The sequence below is a fragment of the Amia ocellicauda genome, chromosome 15 (assembly GCF_036373705.1).
Source record: "Amia ocellicauda isolate fAmiCal2 chromosome 15, fAmiCal2.hap1, whole genome shotgun sequence".
In the NCBI taxonomy this organism is placed as follows: domain Eukaryota; kingdom Metazoa; phylum Chordata; class Actinopteri; order Amiiformes; family Amiidae; genus Amia; species Amia ocellicauda.
In genome coordinates, this window is record NC_089864.1 from 4902226 (window position 1) to 4915000 (window position 12775).

General features: G+C 47.6%; 1 protein-coding gene across 1 annotated transcript; it reads right to left on the minus strand.

Annotated features, from left to right (window-relative positions):
- Positions 1-1049: 1049 nt before the first annotated feature.
- On the minus strand, positions 1050-11287 carry tubb5 (tubulin, beta 5). Its single transcript, XM_066724745.1, has 4 exons — positions 11117-11287; positions 4868-4976; positions 4552-4662; positions 1050-4208 (listed from the first exon to the last, which is right to left on the minus strand). The coding sequence occupies exons 1-4, from the start codon at positions 11171-11173 to the stop codon at positions 3151-3153; spliced, it is 1335 nt and encodes a 444-aa protein (XP_066580842.1). The 5' UTR covers positions 11174-11287; the 3' UTR covers positions 1050-3150.
- Between the last annotated feature and the right edge of the window lie 1488 nt (positions 11288-12775).

Genomic DNA, 12775 nt, shown 5'->3' on the forward strand with positions numbered 1-12775 from the left:
AAAATGAAAGTGTTTTATAAGCAAATGACAGTAGGAAATAATACGATGTTTGTGTGTCTCTGTTAAGTAAATTAACCGAGACCTCCATTAACACCTTATAATTTCATGCAGTTGGACTAACCTCTCCATGTCACTTCTCCTGTCCCTCTGGCCCATTCACTGCCTTTCTGGATGGACTGGATTTTCTTTTCTCCTCACTCCCCTTGCTCTCCACTGATACATCTCTTCATCCCATTTCATCCCTCCTTCACTTTCAATTTCTCCATCTCCATCACCTCCATCACACAACACTCCTTTACACCAGAGCCAGTGTCTCACACTCCTCTTGACACCTGGATCACCATCTGCTTCTCTCCCTGTACCCCACACCCTCTCCTATGGCCTTCCACCGGACCCCACTGTGTCCTTCTCCCAGGACATCTCCACCGATTCCTCCAGTGCAACACAAGCACAATGCAACCTCTTCCTCACCATCGGCTCCACTCAGCTGCTCGTCCAGACCCCGGTCCTCTCCCGCCAGGATGACTGGGATTCCCTCCTGGCTCACCTGCCCGTGTCTGCCTCCGGTCCAGCTCATCCAGAATCGGGCTGTTCGTCTGGGGTTCCTGCGCCAGAAGCCTCTCTGTGCCTCCTGCCCGCTCCCCTTCCTCCTTTACCAGCCTCACTTCTCTCTCTCTCACTTGTCTGCACTCATTCGCTAATTCGTTCTAAGATTGTATTGACTGTGGTGCTTTGAAAATGTTTATTGTGTAAACTGTAAATCACTTGCATAAATGTGTCTGATAGTTGATACATAACTTCATAGTATTATTGAAACATTTTATACTAATCTACTCTCCAGACTTTTTGTTATTTAGTATCTTAGTTCCACCCCTTGTTTATGCAGGGATTGGACATGCTCAGTGGCAGTTTTATGTAACCCATGATGGACTGTATATACTTTTAGACAGACCTGAAATATAGGTTGAAATGCGTCAGAGCATCACTGGTGACACTTTCGCGACTCAGTTTATTTTTCTTGTTGAAAACAGATCGACCAACAAACCAGCTTTTGTTCATATAAAAATTCCTTTTATTTTTCCAGAGGCTCCTTGCTTTTCAATATGAAAAAAAAGTTACAGGGGAAAAAAAACTAAAAAGAAACTAAACTGGAGATGGAAAAATAAAAGAGGTGTTAACTTCTTTTCAGGAACGTTTACGAATGAAATGACAGAATCCACAGCGAACAGCGTGGAGGACCGATCTCCGTGGAACAGAGTCGGTACATGACAGGGTGTAGGAGTTTGGACAGCACAGAAAGAGCAGAACAATGAACAGAAAACAAAAGAGCTCCAAGCTTTTCCCATCAACAAAGTCACTTCAGCGATGTGTCATTTAACCAGAATAAAGTAGTGTAAATGTGTCAGTTCATTTATTGTGAAGTGTGTTTCCCACTTTAAAATATATTTTTAAAACAAAACAAAAACACAGACCAACTCATTGTCAGTGACATTTCAACCATTTCCAAATTTTCTTTCCATTAACATTAGTGCTGGGGTAGACATTGTTTTTTTTCCCAGCCTTCTCAGTGATTGGTTATATTGGGAGTTTCACATGGATGGTCATGGTCAGGCTTCCTGCTTCAGAATCTGCTCCTTACGCCTTGAATGCATCGCTTGCAGTCATGCAATTAACCTTGTTTTCTCCAAACCCCAAGCCTCATTCTAACTGCACCCCTCACCACCCCTGCCACATAGCCGCCAGTTTAGACACCAATTCCTCACCGCAGTGGCATCGGACAGTTTTCACCCCTTGGGTTAGCATTCCAAAGCCTTAGACCGCACTAGGACCAGCCATTCAACGTGGCAGCACCATAACCCTTATTTTTCACCCAATCCACCCCTCCACCCTCATGGAGGAAACCTGTGACCCTCAGCTATCGTTGACGGCGCTGCCCTGCCCCACTGATCACACAGCCCCTTTGCGTGAAGGCACTGCTCGCTGCTCCTCCCCCTCTCCCATTGTGGGCCTTGTTACCCAGATTGTGGCGAGACGGTAGCTGGCGTTCGCCTACAATCTACTCCCTCCCTGACACAGCCCCTCCACTCCATCTCACCTCTCTTCTACACTCTTGACTAGGCCTTTTCTCCTCCCACGTTTACAGGCTTTCCAAGGCGCGCGCGCACACACACACACACCAGGCCTGTCCACTTCCCCTCTGAGTTGAGCTCTGGCTTCACACGGCCAGGGTTGTGGCTGTCCCCATCCCCTCACACAATTTGGCCAAAGAGTAGCAGAATGGCTGAAAAAACGTAGCCAATACAACCGGCAGTGCATTTCATAGGACGTGAAAGCTGAGCAAAGGACAGCGCTGTAAGAGTGGCTTGGACTGTGTGAGTTGAGGGGACACCTTCCTCTCGGCTAACTGGCGCAACACACGCCCCCTCCGAACAGCATTCAGCGTAACACCCCCCCCCCTTCTTCCCATAGCTTTAATTGTATTTCTTTAATGCTCCATCATTCCAGAACTGCTAACAAAACCATTTTAACAGCAGCCAGTGCTTCAATATTGGACATTCGATTGGGGAAACCACCCAGAGCCCGTATCGGCTAAAGGGAGGGATATCGAAGCTCTGGGAAGGCCTGATCTCTCCCCCCCCAATTCCATATTAACAGTAATAGAAGGTGGGTTGTCAGTTAATAGCTGGAAGGGATTGGAATTGAATACAAACAATGGCCACTGACAACACAGTGCAGTCCGACTATTAGATCAGCCTGTAATCAGACAGTCAGGACGAGGGCCAGTCCACCCCCCCACTGCAGTTACTCTGAATGAGAGTCCACTTTAACGCTTGCCAAGGTCTTACCCATTTAAACAGGGGGGTGCAAACAGACTTTAAAATGTGATGGGAAAAGCTCAAAGGCATGACTTACAAACCAAGAGATGGGAAGAAAGACACTACAAATCAAAATCTATAAAATCATACAGTAAGAAAATTAAAATAATTAAAAGACTTGTTGTTTCAGCCTGGTTAGTTGGTTGGTTGGTTGGTTGGTTGCTCCCTCTCCCCCCCCCCCCCTCCCCATCAATCTTCATCTTCTAGGCGTTTTTCTTTTTTCCGCTTCTTGTCGTGGCTTCCCCTTCCCGCCCACCCACTCCTCTGCGCGGACCTAGGCGTCCTCCTCGGCCTCTTCTTCGAACTCGCCTTCCTCCTCAGCCGTGGCATCCTGGTACTGCTGGTACTCAGACACCAGGTCGTTCATGTTGCTCTCAGCCTCGGTGAACTCCATCTCATCCATGCCCTCGCCGGTGTACCAGTGAAGGAAGGCCTTGCGCCGGAACATGGCAGTGAACTGCTCGGAGATGCGCTTGAAGAGCTCCTGGATGGCCGTGCTGTTACCGATGAAGGTGACGGCCATCTTGAGGCCACGGGGCGGGATGTCGCACACGGCGGTCTTCACGTTGTTGGGGATCCATTCCACGAAGTAGGAGCTGTTCTTGTTCTGCACGTTCAGCATCTGCTCATCCACCTCCTTCATGGACATGCGGCCGCGGAAGACGGCGGCCACGGTGAGGTAGCGGCCGTGGCGCGGGTCGCAGGCCGCCATCATGTTCTTGGCGTCGAAGACCTGCTGGGTGAGCTCAGGCACTGTGAGGGCACGGTACTGCTGGCTGCCCCGGCTGGTGAGCGGCGCGAATCCGGGCATGAAGAAGTGCAGCCGGGGGAAGGGCACCATGTTGACAGCCAGCTTGCGGAGATCGGCGTTGAGCTGCCCGGGGAAGCGTAGGCAGGTGGTGACGCCGCTCATGGTGGCCGAGACCAAGTGGTTGAGGTCCCCGTAGGTGGGGGTGGTGAGCTTCAGCGTGCGGAAGCAGATGTCGTAGAGCGCCTCGTTGTCGATGCAGTAGGTCTCGTCTGTGTTCTCCACCAGCTGGTGCACCGACAGGGTGGCGTTGTAGGGCTCCACCACAGTGTCGGACACCTTGGGCGAGGGCACCACACTGAAGGTGTTCATGATGCGGTCGGGGTACTCCTCCCGGATCTTGCTGATCAGCAGGGTGCCCATCCCGGAGCCCGTGCCGCCGCCCAGCGAGTGGGTGAGCTGGAAGCCCTGCAGACAGTCGCAGCTCTCGGCCTCCTTCCTCACCACGTCCAGGACAGAGTCCACCAACTCCGCCCCCTCGGTGTAGTGGCCCTTAGCCCAGTTGTTGCCGGCACCGCTTTGGCCTGCGGAGAGAGGGAGTTGTACAGAATGAGAGATCGTCCACAGGCTGTACACTATTGTTTAGGTTTGTTCCTGTAAACTTGTAAAATATTCTATTTTTACCATTTAGTGGTGAATCTCAAAGTTTTCTGCATGATTTCCAACAGGTTATTTTAAAATTTTGACTACAATACCCTGGCCAATTGGAGTCCACCCAGCCCCCAACAGCACCTACTGCAAGACCACTGCAGTGCCGATATTCCCCATGTCCTACAGTCAGCCATGACAGTCTAGATTGGAGCTAGGACTTCAATTCCTGACACTGGAGCCCCTCTCCCCCCCAATCCTGATCCCACACCAACTCACCGAAGACGAAGTTGTCTGGCCTGAAGATCTGGCCGAAGGGACCGGAGCGCACGGAGTCCATGGTTCCAGGTTCCAAGTCTACTAGGATGGCTCTGGGAACATATTTACCACCTCCAAGAGATAGGGAAAACAGAGAGAAGAACACAAAAAGTTCACATGGACAGCAGCCACAGGAAGCTCAGAGCAGGAGAGGGAGGCGCCACCATCACCCACCTTCTTTACTCAGTCCTATTTATATCCCGTCTGGGAAGTCATGTTCCTAGACTTCTATGCGGGGACCTGGCTGTTGAACAGGGGTATTAGAAAAGAATGGTACCTGTGGCTTCATTGTAGTAGACACTGATTCTGTCCAGCTGCAGGTCGCTGTCCCCATGGTAGGTGCCTGTTGGGTCGATGCCGTGTTCATCGCTTATCACTTCCCAGAACTGTGCAGAGAGAACAAACATGTATGAGGCGTGTTTAGGGCCTTCAACTTCCAATGGTTATTTTGTGACGCCTCAAAAGGTAAAAAGCAGGCAAAAACACACGTAAATTGGATCATTGGCACATATAATATCCTTGATGGCAGTGTAAGAGTTCACGGTTTGTTGGAAAAACGGATAATAAAATCAGGGATCATTTGGAGCAGACACCAAACCCTTCAATGAGTTCCCCCCCGCAGACATCTTTGCGAAAGTGGAGGTGCTATAAAGCCAACGTGATTTAGAGGAGGCTGTCCAGGCCTGGGACTGTAGGGCACTGATCTGGGGGCAAGCCAAGTATAAAAAGCGATTATACAAGCTCGGGCTGTCCCAAATTGACTTCAATGAGTTGGTTGGTTGACCTACACTGACTCAGCCCTGGGTTGACTAAGCTCTGGACAGGAAGAGGGAGGGAGGGAGGGAGAACAAAACTGAGAAGGACAGAATCAGCCTTTGGCATCTGTGACCTGGAACGCAGTGACAGCCTAGCAAAGACCAGACAAAATCAACTGTTCTTTCCATGTAGTGCAAGTCCTTCTCATTTGTATGGGACTACAGTTGAATTTGGAAATATTCACAACCCTCAGATGAAACGGTACATATGAAACTATACCAACTGTTAAAAACTATCCTTGATCTAACTTCTGTCTGATGGGAAATCTGTCAACTCCTCTCTCCAACTACGATCTTTGCCATAAGTCTTGAAAATTCCACTAAATTCCTGTTCAAATCAACTACAGGCAGCAGCATATAGGCCACTGTCATAACTGTGCTCAAGTGCACCAGAATACAAAAAGACGTGTGTTATGTATACGATTTATTGGAGTCACATGGGCAGCAAGTCACCCAGAAAAAATTACACTGCAATTAATTCATGTTGTACAAAGAACGCCATTGTCCGAGTCCTTTAAAAGCGTTATGAGCCCAACGGAGCCGGTGACAAACTACCGACAAAGGCAACCCTTCCACGGTGCCATCAGCCAGCTCAATAGAAAACACAGATCTAGTGTAATAATCGTCCTGACATGGTAACTAGAAGCGTAGCAAAAAGTTTGTTGCAAATCAGCATTGGTTTCATTTTCTCTCCCTGTCTCTGTGCTGTACAGCACACCCACTGTACATGAAATGAGGGAAGGGTTTGCAAATCTTGCCCACAAACACAGGGTTATATATAAACCTCTGCGTTACAATCATTACACTGCACAATCAGCCTCACGCTAGGGTCCATTTCCAGAACTGCCCTACTGAGCGGGTCACTGGGTCTCTGGCCAGGTCTCCAAGTGGTGCAGCAGATTGAAAACAAATTGAGGCCGCCCCTTTTCCTTAATGCAGTGGGGATTGACATAATCTGGATTAGCGTTTAATTTGCCAGGAGGAGGTCTAGAGTGAAGGAACTGAGGGACACAGTGGGAAGGAGAGGGGGCCATGAAGGACTGAGGAGGTTCTGAACAGACTCGACAGGGTCTGACATCATTTATATATTCTGGAAGCCCAGCAGGGTAGCTACCTTGACATGTTACGTGCCCCCCCAAAAAATCTTCCTGCCCAACATTTCACGTGAAGGTTATGCATGGTTATAAACTGTGGCGTCTTGGTTATCAGCCACAATGACATACAGTAAAGGCATCACTTGCTTCGTCGGGCATGTAATCTAGCGAAGAAACCTCTCTGACAGAACCTGGACCTTATCTCAGTCAGGTGGTCCCTTGTGTCGAACCATGCTCATTAAAAAGGAGTAGCACGGGGGCACAACAAGCAGAACAAAAACTGAAGTATAGGGAGTTCTATTGGAACCAGCAGATTCTTGTAATCGGGGGTGCATAAAGGTAGTGGGATTGGGCAACTGTGGCACAACAGCCCCGAGCCCCCAGTGGGGAACACTGGAAGACAGTCAGCTTTTCAGTGGTCGGACGCTGAGTGACTGGCTATGCTTGTAAATTCCCAACAGCTTAGCAATGACAAATGGACTGGCTTTACTTCAGAGTCCAGTCATGTTAAATTATAAAGTCTCCAAGAGCAGCTCCCTCTCGTTCTCCCTCCCTCTTCCTGTACAGCAGCGGTGTCAACTGCCTGTGATAATTGCTCTCTGCATTGCTAACCTCCTGCTGCATTTCAGGCCTCGACGCCACAGACCCCGTGGAGACTGAGCCGTGCATTCTGTGCGATGGGGAGGGCCCTGCCTTTTGCATGACTCGGCCGTTGAAACTATTTCAGTCATGCAAAACTCAGGGCCCGAGCAATAAGGCCAGCCATGATGTCACTCAACTAATGAAAACAGCACTGTGCGCTGCTGCACTGCAAGGTTTAAAATGGAAGACTGCAGACTCACTTTTAAGTGCACACTAACAATAAATGGCACACAGACCAGACTGTTATGTGCACGTTAAGGGTCTTAATATAGAAGAACATAAACCCTGAAATGCACGATGTACATTTGTTTGAATAGAAGAACTGTAGGGCGAACGAGTCCGCTTAAAAGAAAGCAATAAAAGCTGCTCGGCATCAAGGACGGTCCTTGCAAAAGCTCAGGCTCAGATCAGCAGTGTTTAGTGGGCAGCGGGCCCAGAATATCAGTGCCAAGCATCTGAGGGAAGGAGGAATCAAATCTATTAAATAAAAAGCCATCTAGAAAGTACAAGATGGGCCAATCTGAACTGGTCTGGACTGAAGCTTCTGCCCTGGGGGGAGCAGAGGCTTCTCATGTGCTCTCGTACAGTGGGGTAGCTGAGAATGTCCAACATTTAAAGATCAGTGTGCATCTTAAAATGACTTGTGTAGTCATCCCAAACACCACAGAAGATCAAATCGGGCTACAGAGCATGTCATCTCATTTGCAATCATGCTCCAAGGTTGTCATTTTCCCCTAACTAGCCTACCTATGGCCCAGATATGGTTTGAATACCAGAAAGAACAAGTAATCTGTCCATCAAATTCAAAGTAAAAAAAACTTTATTAGAATGACTAAGTTACATCAGTATTGCCAAAGCACTTAGACAGGTCCGGGGCTAAACAGGGCAAGGGAGAGAGATGGAGATGGACATTTATCTCTATATAGAAGAAGGTTTAACACTAAAATGGAAGAGCTGCTCTTTAGTGGGAGATTAAGAGAAACCCAAATTCCTCCCAAACATTTCAGGATAATTCAGGATTAAAAGTGCAAAAAAAAAAAAAAAAAACGTTATCCTGATTAGTAGTGTTGATGGAACAGATTTAGGTCATCCTCTTTGATACTACTGAAATTCTAGAGATGACTGCCCCCCCCCCAAAACAAATAAAAATAATAAAAGTTTCCAATGAAGACCATTCCAACTCTGCTCAATTTATGTAATGTGTCCGAGATTAACTTTCATCCCCGATCTGTGCCAGTTGTCGTTGTGTGAACGCGTGCCATCCCAGTCCAGTGCGTCCAGCAGCCTCTCCTCCTCCTGCCGCAGGCGGGACGATCCGCAGGCCCGAGTGAAATCGACTCGGACCCGCCCCAACAACTGCAAATTCCCCCCGCAATATCTGATGAGGGCGAGTTTGTCACTATTGAGGTCAGGAATTTGTGGTTTAAGGAAGGGCCCGAGATTTAATTTAAGTTGTAGTCTGTCTCGGAAGGGTTACACGTTTCACAACTGCTGTGAACTGCTGTGTCGGTTTTCGCACAGGACCCCAGGAATCATGTGACACTCGACATTTGGGGGTTTAATGATTGATCCATCGCTTTTCTTGCAGGTCTTTGCATTTTCACTGTAACTACTACTCTGCTACATTGGAGTCTGCAATCTACGAGTCTTATCCTTGAATGATATTTTTAGTATGCACTAAAAGATAAGAGTTCTTCTCTTTCCAACTCCAGTCCAGACATAAGCCGTGGTATAGATATACACTTTATTTCCTCAAGACAACTGAAGAATAGATTAACATGTCAAGCTATTAATTCGTCCCAGTCCTTTTTGTGGCAAAGCCAATTTAAAATTGTGTATGCACATACAGCCTGTATTTGTACTATACAAATAGTGGCACTTGAATTCATGTATTGTATGATTGAAAAATAAATTGTTCATTTCAGACCAAACAGCTTTCCTAATTAAAGAGTGTATATGAGACTGAATAAATTCCCGTGTGCAGAATCGCATTTACATGAGGTGTGAGCAAATTATTACTATAATTTAATCCTGTGTAAGCGCTAAATTAGTCACTATTCATTGTACATTTATGTATGCGTTTGTATTTAAAGCGTTAAAGTTGCTCACCGTTCCCCTAATATACAATAGAGTAATTGGCACATATCACTATGCATTCCCATGTAATAAATCAATGTAGTCGGACAGGCTCTCGGTTACACTGCGCTGTATTGATTGTGCGGGGTGGGGGGTTCATTAATGCGTGGGGCTGGGGGTCTTACAGCAGTTGTGCGTGTGTGTGTGTGTGTGTGTGTGTGTGTGTGTGTGTGTGCATGTATGCATGCATGCATGCATGCATGTATGTATGTATGCCACAAAATGGAGTTCATCCTCACTGACAACCCCCTCCTCACCCCCTGGCGAACCGCCGCTTCCAATTAACGCAGCCAGGAGTGAGAACCCGTTTCCTAAACTCGGATATCAATTAATGTGTCACATTAACACGGAGCCTGTGCGCTTCCCTTGGGCTCTGCAGTGACTCCGGATTAACTCAAGTGCAAGGTTTTGGCTCAAAATGGAGGAGGGCGTTCAGACAGAGCCCCAGCCGCAGCTGCAGTCAGACTGTGGCTACTCGCAAACCTCACTACCTTTCCATTTAGATCTCAAAACACGGATAAGGGGTCTAGATCAGGACATCTAGTGAGGTTCAATCACAAAGGACATTGTCACAGTTGGCAATCCTTTAAAAAAAGCCATGCAGTATAAAAGACGGTGCAAAATTAAAATATATTGGCTCCAGACGCTCACCTATCCCCCTCCCATTATTAAAATAAATCATAAACTCCGCCAAGACAAGCAGCTGTGGCATAAAGAAAGCGCATCAAAAGCCACCAATCACTGGCGGAGCGATGCAGGCTGACCCAATTACACGACTGCCTTTAAAGCGCGGCCATTTTTCTTCCTCCCCAGATAACGGTTCACGTAGCAATTAGGTCTTTATAGCGGCTCGGGTCTGAAGTGGAAAATGTGGAATGAGCAAACCGGTTTAAAAGGTCTGCTACACATGCATATCAATATGAGAAAGGGTGAAGAATTATAATGTATTCCGCCCCGTCGCGTTTTCCGCCCCGCTGTCAGTCGGTGGAGAGAGAGACAGAAAGAGACGCGATTGTTCTTTGTGAGCCGCAGCGCCCCGCTCCACCCATCCATCCATCCCATCCCAGCCCCCGGTTTCTGCCTCCCATTCTCTTTCTCCCCCATTGAATTATTTTTTAAAATGTGGGGCTCTGCAATGGAGAGAAAAAGTAGCAATTTAACCCAGTGGAATGTAGAATATGAAGACATTCTTTTAGAACTCGGTCGCGTTCCAGAAGTGCCCGTTCGATTTAGAACTGTGGATACAACACTGCATTTCATCGAGTTGAAAAGGGGGTTCGGGGGTCCGGCGATACACGCCCAGACAAACCACGTCTAGGTGATTTCGCTTCCGTCAGCGGGTCCTTTTCACAATTGAACCAAACAATCGTTCACAATTTAAAAATGCAAATACTTGTTTAGAAATACAAATTGATAGAAATATGGAAACATTAAAAAAACATTTATTTCCATTGTCTATGCAAGGGCTAAACACACATAATTGTGGGAAACTATTTGTTTTAAATCGCAGAATTAAATGGAGCCCCAAGGTGGATCTGGTTTAAACAGGTGGAAAATAGGCTGCCCGTACCGGCTTCATGTGTTACTGGTGGAAAAGTCCCGGAGCGGGTGGTTTTGGCAGACATGCATTGAGCCTTCAGTCTTTTCAAATACCTTGCATTTTTCCCCACTCAGTGACATTTAATAAATTAAAGTCCACCCATTTGGTACTAGCCATACAGACATCCACCGAAATGAGCCGGTCTGAAGGCACTTTTCTGACAAATCATTAACCTCCTGTGCACTAAATCAATTTCATAATAAATTATAATTATCATGCATTTCCTGTTTTTTCCTCACCTTGGCACCTATCTGGTTTCCGCACTGGCCGGCCTGGATGTGCACAATTTCCCTCATGGTGTCTGTTACGTAGAAAAAGTGGATGTACAAAAAAATTGAATGGGACGCGAGTGTGAAGCCTCTTGGTGCCGCCGCTCCGGTCCGACAAAATGCGCAGATGGGGCAGGCCTGCCCGGGACAAAGACTTTATACCCCTGGATTTCATCCAGAACGAGGCTGCCCGCTCTCATTGGTCGGCGTGGCACGAGCCGGGCGGTCTCGGCCGCTGATTGGCGGAGGCGGCGCCGCGCGGGGCGGGGGGGCTGCAGGGGGAAGGGCAGGAAATCAAAAGGGAGTGCCGCGCGCATGGCATGACGGGAATTGTATTTCTCTACCCCCCCCCCTGCGCATCTCGTCTCGTTTTGGCCCATTCGCCCCCGTCTTTTCGAGCCTATCTTCGCAGGCTTTTGAAGACAGGGTAGAAATAACAGGCGCACCAGACCAATCTGCACTGGTCGAATCGGCGCATTTTGCATTATTAACAATCTCCTTGTGTGTAGAAAATCAATGCAGCATTTTTTTTGTCTTCCCAGCTGGTGTTTGATGGGCGTGCGTGTGTGTGTGGCGTGCGGGGGGGTATTGATATTCCCCCAGTGATGAGTCAGCGCAGACAGAAAGAAAAGAGTGTCAAATAATGTCTCTTTAATGACACTTCTAGGACACCTTCTTGAAGAAAAGAAGAAGAAAAAAACTTGGTAGTAAAGCGTGAATGGCGTACGTGCTTTACCGTGCACGATTGTGGTGTATTATATACTACCCCCCGATTCCTGGAAAGAATGAGCGGCGACAGTGGCATTCCTTCCCTGCCTCCCCTGGACGCGACCCGCATCCAGCATCCAAACCCATTATCCGCAGAGGAGTTGCCAAGGGAACACGGAGATGGGAAGCAAGACAGTGGAGAGAGAGAGAGAGAGAGAGAGAGAGAGAGAGAGAGAGAGCGCAATCCAGTAAAGCCCATTTCCTCAACTGTGCTGAAAAAAACCAGCCTATCGCCTCTTTCCACATGAGTACAGGGAGACGATCATTAGAAAGTCACACACAGACCGTCCTCCTACATTATATATCTGAAGCACCCGACTGTTGGTCTAGATCTCAGGATTTCAGCTGTGATTCTGTTTTCCCATTGTAACCCTGTGAACATCAAACATGAACAGTTGTATTGCTTTGTTTTATCTAAGTATTTACGCTTCCCCCTCTTAAAATAGTATTCTAATTCCAAAATGTCACAACATGGAAAGCGAGATCTTGTCACAATTCCTAAAGAAAAAGGGAATACATACATACATACATACATACATAAGGGGTGGGGGTCGTTGTCTTTCTTCTATAATAGATCTACAGTCTTAGGTGTACCCATTGTCAGCGTGATTTTCAGAGCGGAGGAAATAAGCTGGTTCTGCGACGCGATGGGTAAAACGTCCCCCAGGGTCAGCCTTTTCACAGGGTTTATATCAAAAGTGTCGAGTGCCCTCTACAAACACTGAAATGCACTGGCTAGATTCTAGTTTTCATAAGCATCACTTTGCGAGTGTCATCTTTATTGTGCCCCTCAAATATTGGGGAAATGTGATGTAAGCATCCTGATAAAACGCGCACCGCACACACGTAGGCGTGGTGGCT